Consider the following 15,168-nt stretch of genomic DNA (forward strand, 5'->3'; position numbering starts at 1 on the left):
CATCAGGCGTTTCCATCACGCGAAAAGACCGACGCAACACTCACAATGCCCCCCCCCCCCCAGTATGTTGCTTTGCATAAAAATGAATGATATATAGAACAATAATGAATTTTTATATAAAATAAAACAAACCTGTATTTTACAGAAGACATGCACCAATTTGATGGAGCTCACAGAAATCCTGTGATAAATAACTCAACCCCTGGGTTATGTCTGACCCAGGATCCGGGTAAAACAAAAACTACCCAAACACAGGATTATTACGTCTGACACAGGAGCTGGGTAACAGAATTTTGCATTGAGACTTTTCTCAGAAAAAAAAATGTCAAGCAGCAAGCATTGTCTCTCTATTTAATCTCATTGCAGTCTAGGAGAAACAACTGTTCTTTTTCTTTCCTGTGAAATGATTACGAAACATGCAAGATAAATTTTATTTAAAGTATATGTGGGTCCACAAATAAAACGTACAGTTGATGCCTTTGATGTTTAAAGTTGGACTTTTTAACCATCAGTCACTTTAAGCTTTATATGAACAGCTTAGAATAGAGAATTGCTGCTGACATTATTTGAATCAAACGTTCACAGACTAAAAGACAGTTACAGCTCCCCCGAAACGGCAGACTTAAATATGTCTGAATGTCACTGCATTAGAGAGCAGAATATCAAAGCAAGTGTTTCTCAGAATGCACTTCACTATTCTTAGACAGGCCATGAAACTGATTTGTATTAAACAGAAGGAGACAGATGGCTTTATAGCTTTACAAGAAACCTGAATCCGCCATAGAAACTTAGTCTGAAAATTGATTGTAACTAACTGATGATGTCTCAGTTGGCCTTTAACATTCTCCGCCCAACCAGAAAATAGTTTATAGTTTGGTTTAATGTGCAGGACGTCCTGTCCATTTAGTTTACTGTGTGCTGAGTGTTGTTGTCAGGAAGGATGTTTAGATTGGTTTTGTGAACATGAGGTGCGCTGCGGAGGATCCTTCTGCTGTCTTGAATGGATCCCAAAACTCACTCTACTCCACTACACAATCTGCATGATATTTTGCTCATCTGTTATGAGTGTGTTTCACTAGCTTTATATATTCAATTTGAAGGAGGTGTAGGTTGTGCAATGTCTTCTTTTAGATTAAAAACCTAAATGTTAATTCTGCAGTATAGTGCAGCTCAATGACCTTCTGCATTTGCAGAAATGTGCGCTATATACAACCTGTATCAAATACTGTCTGTAGCCCACAATGCATCTTCCATTTCCAATAACGAATGTCAACTTCAGTATTTTAACATAAACTGATTTTGTAAATACCATCTGCCATATCTTACCGTTTTAAATCCAATTTTGTATAAATATGTAACTTTCTGACAGAAATAGGTGTTCTGAAATCAGCCAAATTGCATTTTTTTTTTTACTTACATGCAAAAATGAAGTACAAAACATGTATTTCTGAGTTGATAGCTTAATGTCACTTGATGAATTAAACATGCATGTAAAAAGGGTAATGTGACATCTGTAGACTACTAGGTCAGTTCACGCTGTTGTAATTACTGTAATTACGAGATTTCAACTTGTAAAAAGCATTCACGCCCTCGTAGAGCTCGTAATTACAGCTTTTAAGATGGGAAGGAGAGCTACCTGTACCACGTGACCGCTGTACCACCTGACCGCTGCAGATTGCTGTGACGTATGGTTCTGCATTTCTGCAGTTGTTTATATTGACTAAGTTTACATGTGCTCCAATAATGCGATTATTTCTCATAATCAGAGTAAGGTCTTAATCACACTAAGATGTTTACATGACACAAGCAGTTTACATGCAGTTTTCATTATTCTGATTATTCTCTAATAAGTATGGTTATACCACACTCAGATAGGCATACGGTGTGCATGTTACTGGTCTTGTGTCGAATTTCGACCCTCTGCCAGATTATTACTCTCCTAGTATTGTTAAGTGTAGGAGTAGGTGTGGGGGAGGGGTTAGGATTAGGGGTGGGGTTGAGATTAGGCAATCAGGTAGTGACTTCAACGAGGGGGGTTATCATTTGGCAGGGGGTCGAAATTCGTCACAACACCGGTTTTGCCTATACTGCCACTTTGCCAACACACGGCATCCGTGTATGTCCGAGCACATGCACACTTTGGTCAGAGCAGTAATAATGTGATTAAAATCGGCGTACACCACGTAGTTTAATGCAGTTTAATCGTAATATTGCCAAAATTACAAACCCGATTCCAAAAAAGTTGGGACACTGTACAAATTGTGAATAAAAAAGGAATGCAATAATTTACAAATCTCATAAATTTATACTTTATTCACAATAGAATATAGATAACATATCAATTGTTGAAAGTGAGACATTTTGAAATGTCATGCCAAATATTGGCTCATTTTGGATTTCATGAGAGCTACACATTCCAAAAAAGTTGGGACAGGTAGCAATAAGAGGCCGGAAAAGTTAAATGTACATATAAGGAACAGCTGGAGGACCAATTTGCAACTTATTAGGTCAATTGGCAACATGACTGGGTATAAAAAGAGCCTCTCAGAGTGGCAGTGTCTCTCAGAAGTCAAGATGGGCAGAGGATCACCAATTCCCCCAATGCTGCGGCGAAAAATAGTGGAGCAATATCAGAAAGGAGTTTCCCAGAGAAAAATTGCAAAGAGTTTGAAGTTATCATCATCTACAGTGCATAATATCATCCAAAGATTCAGAGAATCTGGAACAATCTCTGGGTGTAAGGGTCAAGGCCGGAAAACCATACTGGATGCCCGTGATCTTTGGTATAACGATACTGCGTCACATACAGGAAAGCTACTGTAATGGAAATCACAACATGGGCTCATGAATACTTCCAGAAAACATTGTCGTTGAACACAATCCACCGTGCCATTCGCCGTTGCCGGCTAAAACTCTATAGGTCAAAAAAGAAGCCATATCTAAACATGATCCAGAAGCGCAGGCGTTCTGGGCCAAGGCTCATTTACAATGGACTGTGGCAAAGTGGAAAACTGTTCTGTGGTCAGACAAATCAAAATTTGAAGTTCTTTTTGGAAAACTGGGATGCCATGTCATCCGGACTAAAGAGGACAAGGACAACCCAAGTTGTTATCAGCGCTCAGTTCAGAAGCCTGCATCTCTGATGGTATGGGGTTGCATGAGTGCGTGTGGCATGGGCAGCTTACACATCCGGAAAGGCACCATCAATGCTGAAAGGTATATCCAAGTTCTAGAACAACATATGCTTCCATCCAGACGTCGTCTCTTTCAGGGAAGACCTTGCATTTTCCAACATGACAATGCCAGACCACATACTGCATCAATTACAACATCATGGCTGTGTAGAAGAAGGATCCGGGTACTGAAATGGCCAGCCTGCAGTCCAGATCTTTCACCCATAGAAAACATTTGGCGCATCATAAAGAGGAAGACGCGACAAAGAAGACCTAAGACAGTTGAGCAACTAGAAGCCTGTATTAGACAAGAATGGGACAACATTCCTATTTGTAAACTTGAGCAACTTGTCTCCTCAGTCCCCAGACGTTTGCAGACTGTTATAAAAAGAAGAGGAGATGCCACACAGTGGTAAACATGGCCTTGTCCCAACTTTTTTGAGATGTGTTGATGCCATTAAATTTAAAATCAACTTATTTTTCCCTTAAAATGATACATTTTCTCAGTTTAAACATTTGTTATGTCATCTATGTTGTATTCTGAATAAAATATTGAAATTTGAAACTTCCACATCATTGCATTCTGTTTTTATTCACAATTTGTACAGTGTCCCAACTTTTTTGGAATCGGGTTTGTAAATTATAATCGCATTTTGAGGGTGCATGTAAACGCACATTTAGGCGCTGAGAATGTGAACAGCTCCATGTTGTCATCTCAAGATTACGATAATTACAACATAACTGTTTGAAATAATAAGTGCGTTCACGCAATGTCGGAATTACCGTAATTACGAGATTCCGACTTGTATTTGTGTTGTATTCACAGCATTCACGTCCTCATAGAACTCGGAAATTTCTGTGAGCTCAGCTCTGATGCATCATTTTGAGTCACGGCAGTGTCATTTCGTTATTAGCCTACTGTAATTACAACATGGTGTGAACGCAGCAAATGTCTTGTGTAATGTGCATTTTTACTGTAGGCTTTCATACAGTAGGTATGTTAGTGTGGAAATCAGAAACTTTAATGGTTAAACAAAGCTTTTTCTGTTTGTCATATGAATCAGAGCATCTGCAGAGACTCTGAGCACATGATGAGCCCAGCCCACGTCTGAGATGATGGCATCACATGCTCAGTGATGGATGGATGCGTGCCCTATGCAGCATACGGCCTTACAAGGAGGACTGGACCTGTTTGAACACAGGCATATCGATACAGCATTGTCAGTGTAGAGTTATGTCAATGAACTTGAAGGTATTTCTCCAGTAATATCAACCAGTCTCCATGTCAAGAACATTTCCACACTGTAAAAAATTATTATTTTTTTAACCAAAAATTCTTCTTTGCAGTGCAGGCTTATAAATTAGATATAAATTGATATATTTGGGGTTGGTAATATTTTTTTTAAATGTTTTTGAAAGAAGTCTCTTCTGCTCACCAATGCTGCATTTATTTGATCTAAAATACAGTAAAAACAGTAATATTGTGAAATATTATTACATTTTAAAATAGTTGATTTCTATGTGAATTTATTGCAAAATGTAATTTATTCCTGTGATCAAAGCTGAATTTTCAGCATCATTACTTCAGTCTTCAGTGTCACATGATCCTTCAGAAATCATTCTAATATGCTGATTTGCTGCTCAAGAAACATTTCATTATTATCAATGTTGAAATCTGCTGCTTCATATTTATTTATTTATTTATTTATTTATTTTTTGTGGAAACTGATACATTTTATTTTTCAGGATTCTTTGATGAATAGAATGTTCACAACCTATTTTATGACGTTTCAATTTTTGCATTTTTTTTTTTTAATTTCAGTGAAATATATAACTTTTTTTATTTTTATAAATGCACATATTGTGCAAATGAAGAGTTTAGATTCAAAATCTTATGTGTCATCTGAAATTTTCTTCTAAAATGAGCATTTTTATCAAGCTCATATGTTTAGGTTCAGTAATTTGACTTTACTGGCAATTAATAGGTCCTTTTCATTGCCATTAAAGTGAAATAACTGAACATAAACATACAAGCTTGATAAAAATGCTAATTTTATAAGAAAATATCAGATGGCACTTAGAGGCTTTTGCATCTGAAGTCTTCAAATATATTCATAAACATGCACAATATGTGTTGGCACAATGACTAAGAACTCAGTTCCTCTCTAATGTTTCTCACTGTGGTCAGTTTACATTGTTGCCATGACATTAAAGAGACACCAAAGGATTCCTCGTTCTCTCTGAGCACTGTGGTTTAACATTTACACTGAGGAGCAGAGAGTGATGTTCTCATTACACTCCTGACTGCATTTCACCACCAGACCCAGAGACTTTACAGGCTTCTGGAGGCCAAACTGGAAATGTTTATGAGTTTGCAACTGTATACGTGTTTAAAAAGATCGAGTGAAAACACCCAAGACCTAATATTTGACATGACACTAAAATTTACCACCATACTATTTTGGACATGGTACCATAGTAATGCAATATTGTTTTGGATATGTACCATGGTATTCCCATGGTTCTTTGAACATGCACCAAGATGACACTTTTTCCTTCCAAACACTGATACTTTTTGTAATTCTGTAACATGCTGTATGATTATGATAATCATATAAAAGTACCATACAATTGTTGTACCAGTGCACAGTTTTTGTGATGGTTTGGAAGGAGGATATACATGTTTCTAAATGAGGTTCAGGGTTGCCTCAGGAGCAGAACTGCAAATATACTGTAAGTGCGAGTGACAAATTAGAGTGAATTTGAGAAGTGCAGACAGACTGAAGCTAAAAAAAGAAAAGAAGAGGAAAGTGGAACATGCTGCAACACAGAGTGCACAAATTGCCCATCACACATGTGACAAACGTCTTTTCAATCCCACACAGCCAATCAGCAGCAATTACAGCTGAATAGTTTCCCAGTGAGTGGAAAAAGATCAAAAACAAGCAGGTGAATGAAGAGACACAGAAAATGTTTACTGTCATTTCCTTCGAGCGCTGCGGAGGTATTTGACAAAACCTTACTGGCACGCATAAAAATATATGATGCTATCATATAGAATTCAGCACAAATTATGTATAGTCATTAAGATGTGACAGATTTTTTTTTAAAAGAAAACAAATAACATTAATATAGAGGAACAGCACAATTATCATAAATAATGTGCTTTTTTCAGATTTACCTACCCCAATGCGAAAGGATTTTACCAAGTAAATTGTGTAAATGTGCAAGTGGATGCCTATGGCATGTTACAACTCCATTTGCAATTCCACAAGGAAACAGACGAATTTGCAAGGCAGCAAAAATAATTGAGTTTTAGATAAGTTTGGGTTTTAGATCTCAGCAGTACACTACAATTCAAAAGATTTCTATTTCAAATAAATGCTGTTCTTTTGCAATTTCTATTCTGAACAAAAATTAAAAATGAAGGTTTTCAACACTGAAAATAATCAGAAATGTCTCTTGAGCAGCAAATCATCATATTAGAATGATTTCTGAAGGATCATGTGACACTGAAAACTGGAGTAATGATGCTGAAAATTCAGCTTTGATCACAGGAATAAATTACATTTTGCAATATATTTACATAGAATATATTTCTTTTAAATTGTAAAAATATTTCACAATATTCCTGTTTTTTACTGTATTTTTGATCAAATAAACGCAGCCTTGGTGAGCAGAAGAGACTTTTTCAAAACGTTTAAACAACAGTGTGTGAGGACCAGATACTCAGAAATGCATGAATCACAAAACCATTCATAATTTGTTATGTACATATGCAAGATGAAGCAGATGATATTATAACATTTTGAATTTATTATTATTATTATTTATAATTTATTACTTTTTGAAAACAAAAGCACTGGACCATGACGTCATATCCTGTTCCTTCTAAAATAATTCTGTATTAATCTTACATGCTTATTATCTAGTGTGTCCATCCTTTGATCAGTTGGTTAACCATGTCACTCACTGAATCTTTCATTCAATAACCATCTCAATATCACACTCTTTCACCAATCACAGTTCAGTATGCAAATAAATTCAAGAACGAAGACCAGTCGCTATTCAGTTTGCATGATGACATCAACACAGTCACTTCATTTTCAATGGTGAACATGCTGTCAAAGGGACAGTTTCTTCATTTTCTTAAAAAGTATAAAGTTTACAAAACCCAAGAAGCACACTTTAGACTGAAATGATGTAGAAAATAAAGTTTGATTGGAGTCTGTATACGTTTAGGGCTGAATTAATGGCAGAAGTTTAATACTGAGGAAAAGAGATCGAGAACAAACCCAAACCAGAGTACAAACACTGTGAATATCCACTATCTTTAATGTGGGATATTCACGGGGGGCCGCACTGTTAGTCGATAGCTTCAGGAGTGAAGACAAAGACCCTCAGAAGCAGACAAAGTAGAAAAGGGTCGGTCGATGCCCTTGAGGCATCACTGAAGAGAAGAGTGCTTGTTATGGGGGTCTTTTGGCCTTAATGCATGGCATTGAGTTTCAGGTCCACTTGCTCCGTGATGCGGCAGCGGAAGTGCAGGATGTCGGCCAAGCTGTTAGCGGAGCTTCAAAACCAGGGCCAAGGCACAGATTCAACCTAAGCAAATCATGACCTTTACGTGACTCCAACTAACCCATCTGTAGCAGTCAATGAGTGAACCTTTCACCAGCTCGAGGGGCGACCACACTAGACCTCCGCCCGATCGCTTTCATTCATACTCATGTACAGTGGCGGCCTTTGCTACGTTTTCCTGGTTCACTTGAAACAGGCATCGCAACAGAAGGGGCCTCCGCTTGCCCTCGAAAAAGAGCCCCGCCCCCAACAAACACACATTGCATACACCAGGGTCAGAAATTAATAGGGGCTTGGGGCAAAAAAGCCACCAAAATAAATAAAAATGCTTCCAAAAACCAAGATATGGTGCAAAAAAGTCTTTGTATAAGTTCTTGTTTTTATTATTTATAAACAATATCACAGAAGCAAAAGTGCCGTTTTCCTAAAAATCAGCAGCACGTTTACAAATATGATATTGATTTTATACAACAGTTCAAAAAAGCAATAAATTAATAGGCTAGGTGACTTACATTTTAGACAAAATATTGTCAGTTTATCTTTTTTTTTTCTCTGAAAAAGGCTTCTGAACTGCAAAGGCCGCCTCTGCTCATGTAAACACGGGATATGCGAGAATGTGCGTAGGACTTTCTGACCTGCAAATCTGCATTTGTAAAAAAGATGCTTGGCCAATTTGGAACATTAACATCACTGATTCACCTCCTGGCTGAACATCAAACGCTCATTTTGACATCAGCACCTGTTTACAAGAACATGAACTTACACTACTGAAGAATAGAGAAACTTTGATGTTAGCTTGACAAAGGATGTTACAGACAAACTAAGTTTGCCCTGAAGTTGTACGTAGTTACTAGGGTGTTGCAGTTGATATGGTGTTCTGGGTGGTCGCTATGGTGCTCAAAGTGATTTTTAAGCGGTCTCAGTCATTTCCTGTCAGTATTGAGAATCGAACCCGCAACCTTCGGGTTACCAGTCTGACTCTCTAACTATTAGGCCACGACTTCCCCCTTTCTTTGCTACAGAAGATTGTTTTGGTAGTTGCTAGGGCGTTTCTATGCAGTTGCTATGATTCTCAGAGTGTTGTAGAGTTGCTAAGGCATTTCTATGCAGTTGCTATGGTGTTCAAACTGGTTTCCAGATTGCTGCTAGGATGCTATTGGTGTTTGTTAGTGTTGTAGGTAGTTGCTAGGGCATTTCTATGCTATTGCTATGGTTTTCTTGGTCTTTACTATAGCAAATTATTGTATGTAGTTGCTATAGGGCGATTTTAAGTAGTTTCTATTGTGTTTTGGGTGGTTGCAATGGTGCTCAAAGTTGTTTCTAAGCTGTTTCTAAGATGTTCTTGGTCTTTGCTACAGAAGATTGTTTTGGTAGTTGCTAGGGTGTTTCTATGCAATTGCTATGGTGTTCTAGGTGGTTGCTATGTTGTTCAAAGTGGTTTCTAAGTTGTTTCTAGGATGTTTTTGGTCTTTGCTACAGTAGATTGTTGTAGGTAGTTGCTATGGTGTATCTATGCAGTTGCTATGGTCTTAAAAGTGGTCTAAGACTGTTGCAAGTATGCTCTTGGTGACTGCTAGAATGTTGTAGTTGCTATGGCATTTCTATGCAGTTGCTATGGTGTTCTTTGTGGTTGCTAAGTTTCAAAGCTGTTTCTAAGATGTTATTGGTCTTTGCTACAGTAGATTGTTTTGGTAGTTGCTACGACATTTCTAAGCAGTTGCTACAGTGTTCAAAGTGGTTGCTAGACTGTTACTAGGATGCTCTTGGTGTTTGTTAGTGTTGTAGGTAAATTATTGTAAGCAGTTGCTATGGTGTTCTGGGTGGTTGATATGATGTTCAAAGTGGTTTCTTGGCTGTTTCTAAGATGTTGTTGGTCTTTACTACAGTAGATTACTGTAAGTAGTTGCTAGGGCATTTCTAAGCAGTTGCTGTGGTGTTCTGGGTTGTTGATATGTTATTCAAAGTGGTTTCTAAGCCGTTTCTTAGATGTTCTTGGTATATGCTACAGTAGAATATTGTAGGTAGTTGCTAGGGTGTATCTGTGCAGTTGCTATGGTGTTAAAAGTGGTTTCCACACCGTTGCTGGAATTGCCTTAGTGTTTGTTAGTGTTGTAGGTAGTTGCTAGGGTGTTTCTATACAGTTGCTATGGTGTTCGGGGTGGTGCTATGATGCTATTAGTTCTTAAGTTACTAAAGTGTTGTGGGTAGTTGCTAGGGTGTTTCTACGCAGTTGTCATGGTGCTCTGGGTGTTTCCTATGCTGTTGCTAGGTTGTAACAGCGTTTTTTTTAGTGTTCACTGCAGAGTTGCTTATCAGCTCCTAAGGTGTTTCTAAACAGTTGCTAAGGTGTTCTGGATGGTTGCTAGAGTGTTGCTAGCTAGACAGATGTGTCAAGCTACATGAGTTGTATTGTCACTGGAAACAGAATAGGTATATTTTAACATTGTGAATTCATTATGTATCTAAAAATACTAATAAAAACAAAACAAAAAAAACAACAACAAACAAAAACATTATATCTTCAAACATTACATATTCTTTCAGGTCCAAATTAATTTTATATTCTTAAAATCTAGTGTGACCGCCCCTGTCGCATTACAGTTAACCAGTTGACAATGGTTGGCTAGTTAGCTTTTAGAGGGATCGGTTAGTCAGAGCTGGTCAACTCTGGATGGGTTAGAAAACAAAAACTGAACAGTGCATACAGTAGGACAATGAACAATGTCACAAAATCACAGATAAAATACCATCTTTCACATTGTGACATGGGTTCAGCTCCTCCCATGTCTTGCAAAAGGAGAGTAGCACCATATTCAGAAGAATCATGGTATAAACTAGTATCTTTAAACCCTGATCTGGAAGCAAAAGGTCTCTTTGGAGCTTGATGTAGTGTAATATAATCCTTCAGTTTGTCAAAACCTGCTTGGATCTTGGCAGGTATCTCATCAGAGTGTAAAAAAGTCTTCTTTAACATTTCTTGTTTCAATGTAGACTGACAAAACGTTCATAAATCCAACAAAAAGTGTTCCCGGCTGATATAAGAATGTGCTTAGTGCAATATTTGAGTAATTCGCCCTGGTCGTTGACTCTGATTCAGTAGTTATTTCCTCTGAGAGTGTAGTTGCTCCTTTCAGGCGGTGCATAACGTGACGGGACGCGTCCCAGAGTTTAGCAGTTGTCACCATGGCTTCCAGGTTGGAAGGGGACAACTGTACTGTCTTTGTCAATCCATCTCCAGCTCCATGAGTTTGTTGCGAGAGCGTGGAGTAGGTGTAGTGGTTTTACAGCAGCAGTGAGCACAGACCAGGCCCAGGACGAGAGAAAAGACGCCTACAGTTACTGAAGCACAGATCCCATACAGTAAAGGCAGCTTCATTGAGTCCCACACTGAAAAGAGACCAAAAATATACATACGTACACAAAGAAGTTAGTGTATGATCATCAAGAATAATTATAAAAATACTTATTAATTATGATTTAAACAGCTTTACAGCTAATATAAAAGACAAGTTTTAAATCTAATTAAAGAATTACTATAATGTAAATGCATGCATGCATCAATAAATGCTTGCACAAATAAATGCATAAATTCATAAATAAAACTTTTGCATAAAAAAAAAAAAATTAAAAGCAAGATATCAGAGCTTTGATAGATTTAATAGATGTTTTTCAGTGAAAAATGTCTTTGGGTCTTCTATTGTATGACCTCATAACACTTGGAAAAAGTCACATGGACTTTTATGGTGTTTTTTTTTTTTTTTTGGAGCTTGAGAGATTCACCATGAATTATTGTACGGAAAAGAGCTGCGTGAACAATCTGAGTTATTTCTCCTATTTATCTTCTACGGACGAATATCATACAGGTTTTTGAAAGACTTCCTGAAGACTAAAAGGATGACAGTTAAACATTTTTTTTGGACTATTCCTCTACTAAGCAAATGCTCAAGATGTCTTAAAGGATTAGTTCACTTTCAAATGAAAATTAGCCCAAGCTTTACTCACCCTCAAGCCATCCTAGGTGTATATGACTTTCTTCTTAGTGATAAACACAATCTGAGATATATTAATAAATATCCTGATGCATTCGAGCTTTATAATGGCAGTGAGCGAGGATCAACGAGTATGAACTGAAGAAAGTACTTCCATCCACATCCATCTATCATAAACATATTCCACATGGCTCCAAGGGGTTAATAAAAGCCTTCTGAAGCGAAGCGTTGCATTTGTGTAAAAATCCATATTTAACAAGAAGTAAAATATCTAGCTTTCACCAGACCGCCTTCCGTATTCTACTTACAAAGAAAGTGTAAAACTCTCTTACGCTACGTCCTACGCTTTCCTTACTCAACTTACGATAAAAACTTAACTTACGCGATGCCAGTTTACACTTTCTTCGTAGTTTGAATATGGAAGGCGGTCAGGCGGAAGCTAGATATTTTACTTTATAACTTGTTAAATATGTTTTTTTTTTTACACAAATGCATCACTTTGCTTCAGAAGGCCTTTATTAACCCCCTCAGAGCTGTGTGGAATATGCTTATGATGGATGGATGTGGATAGAGGCACTTTCTTTGCTCATACTCGTTGATCCTCGCTCACTACCATTATAATGCTCGGATGCGTCAGTATATTTATTAATATTTCTCCGAATATGTGTTAATCATCCTATACACCTAGGTTGGCTTGAGGGTGAGTAAAGCTTGGTGTAATTTTCATTTGAAAGTGAACTAATCTTTTAATATTACACATGCATGCTCCAACATGCACTGAGAAGTTTTGGATGAATGTAATATTATCGTGGGAATTAGTGTCAAATGCTGGTAGCCTCCCATTAGCGTATAAAAACTTGTTAAACTTGCATGACTGTGTTTGAGAGTTACATTTAGCAATTGTGTGCAGTTCTCTGTTACTCATCTTAGAATTTGTTCAGTCCACTCACATGCAAATTTCACGTTGAGGAACACTCTCTTTGAGGAAACCTCCTGTGCTTTGCTCCAGAGCCCGGTGGCCGTTGAGCGAATCCAGGGTGTGGCGGTGCAGTGATAGTCGCCGGCGTCACTGTCCTGTGTGCTGTGAATGTTTAGGGCGAATCTTCTGGGTCCCAGACGCTCAAGGCTACAGTCGCTGCTGTCATTGCGAGGCGTTTTGTGAACGACACCCCAGCGGTCCATACTGGCTAGCAGGGACAGGCTGCTGGAACCCCTCAGACGACTCAGAAACCACTTCATCTCGTATGCTACATCATCTGATGGGGAAGGAATCACAAAATTATGATTAATATGCACTGCAAATTAAAGCAGTAAGTCATGCGAGGCTGTTTTACCATGGTTAAAGGAAGTTAAGCTCGATCAACAGCATTTGGTGATTGGTGAAAAAATTTATTTCCCTTTTCCCCTCCTTTTGTTTCAAATCAGCTAAAATCTGAATCACAGTAAAGGATTTACAATGGAAGTGAATGGGGGCGATCTGCAAACGTTAAGATGCAGACGTAAACTATATGAGAGTTAATATGATTTTAGTGTGAAAACATTGCTTACTAAGTTATATCACATTTTACAACATCGCTGCAATGACAACAGAATGCTTTAAACCCTAAATTGACTGTAAAAATTATGATTTAAAAAGCTTTACAACTAACATAATACACAAGCTTTAATAGAATTAAATGTAAATGTGGAAATAAATGCATTATAAAAAAAATGCATAAATGCATGTAAAAAATGCATAAATAAATGCATTTAAAAATGCGTAAATAAATGCATTTACAAAAATGCGTGAATAAATGCATTAAATGAAAAAATGTATATGCTGTACATAAAGCAGCCTTACTTGTATTTAACCTGGAATATACTTTTAAGATGTGTTCATCCTCTGCTCATTGTGCAAAGAGTAGTGAACACTGCTTAGGGACCCTGTGAATTTAGTTACAAAGCTCCATCAAATAAAAAAAAAGCTGTGCCATGTTTTTTCCCCTCACAATATAATACAATAACCTTGTGTCATAAGAAGATATTAAGTTTCTAATCTACCTCCATGTGGAGCATAAAAAGCACAAAAAAAATGCCTCTGGATTCAAAAATACTACCAACGAGGATATATTTTTAGGACTGCAAATCTGCAAAACCCTTTCCTTTGAGATGCATTTATTTAAGGATCCTCCACTACGTTTTCTTCTAGCATAGCTTATTATTATGGAGGTCGTGCCAAGATCTCATCAAATTGCAAATCTTTTGGCTCCATTTCTTGCAAAAGTCTTTCCCCCTCACTAACACATACTGGTTCAAAGAGCTAAAGATCAATTAGACGATGTGGCATGTCCAATAGAAATAACTCTTTCTGTCTCCCATTGGTGGAATGGCAATGAAATGCACATCTATGCGCAGATGTGGCTGGCGCTGTTGAAAGAAAGAGTGAAAGAGATGACTATAAAGCCATGATGGTCCCAAACTAGCAATTAGACTGACTGTACGACGGCCCACTGCTGTCAAACCCACGCACTGACTCAAAGACCTGAACAGCGGCGTCCTTTAGAACGGCCCCCTCCCCGGTATTACACAGACGAGGGAGACAAAGAAAGTGGGGAAGAGGAGGAGGAAAACAGAGAAAATGAGAAAAAGAAAAAAAAATGACCAAAACATTACAGGACATTTGTCTAAAATAAAATGTTATTGCCCTTTTATAGCTCAGGAAAGTTATATCTAATTTTACAACATCTTTGTCATGACAACAGAATGCTGTAAACCCTAAAACTACTATAAAATTTATAATTTAAACAGCTGTACAGCTAATATAATACATATGTTTTAATAGAAGAATTCATGTAAATGCATTACTAGATAAATGTACAAATAATCAAAATATTAAATAAATGCAGAAATGAATAAATAAAAGCATAAATAGAAATAAATGCATAAATGAATACATGTAAATAAATAAACAAAAGCATAAACACAAAAAACAAATCTGTAAATGCACAAATAATAAATAAATGCATAAAAACAAATAATAAATGCATAAATAAATGCATGAGTGGAGGCCTTTGCACACTGAGTCCGAAATTTTCATATGAGTTTTTTTCGTATTCGTGATCCTGGAAATTTGTCACGCACAGAGACCTTGCACACTGAGTACGATGTGTATTAATGAATCCGTTGCGAAAAAATTCGCAAAACAATACAAAATGAAGTCTTCAAGCAGTGAGCATGATTTAGTTGATTTAGTTTAGTTGAAAGAGGAAATATTGGGTCCATCCAATCCCGATCCATTATCCCGAGAGTTTCAAAGTTTACTTAAGGATGTCAGCAGCTCGGTTTGATGCTTTGCTAGCGATACTGGCACAATCTGACTTTATATTCTGTCTCTTTGTATTCCACACTTTGTCATACAGTGCTACTGCTTTGTGCTGTAGATGACG

The 15,168-nt window shown here is 37.4% G+C and overlaps 1 protein-coding gene across 1 annotated transcript in view; it reads right to left on the minus strand.

Annotated features, from left to right (window-relative positions):
• Positions 1–6,969: 6,969 nt before the first annotated feature.
• ptgfrnb (prostaglandin F2 receptor inhibitor b) overlaps positions 6,970–15,168 on the minus strand; it is a 42,091-nt gene continuing 33,892 nt past the window's right edge. Inside the window, exons 8-9 of the mRNA XM_048197937.1 lie at positions 12,694–12,999; positions 6,970–11,141 (exon numbers count right to left, since the gene is read on the minus strand). Of these exons, the coding sequence (XP_048053894.1) occupies positions 10,978–11,141; positions 12,694–12,999 (470 nt within the window). The 3' untranslated portion in view covers positions 6,970–10,977. The remainder of the gene's footprint in view (positions 11,142–12,693; positions 13,000–15,168) is intronic.

This window comes from Megalobrama amblycephala, linkage group LG7 (genome assembly GCF_018812025.1).
Source record: "Megalobrama amblycephala isolate DHTTF-2021 linkage group LG7, ASM1881202v1, whole genome shotgun sequence".
In the NCBI taxonomy this organism is placed as follows: domain Eukaryota; kingdom Metazoa; phylum Chordata; class Actinopteri; order Cypriniformes; family Xenocyprididae; genus Megalobrama; species Megalobrama amblycephala.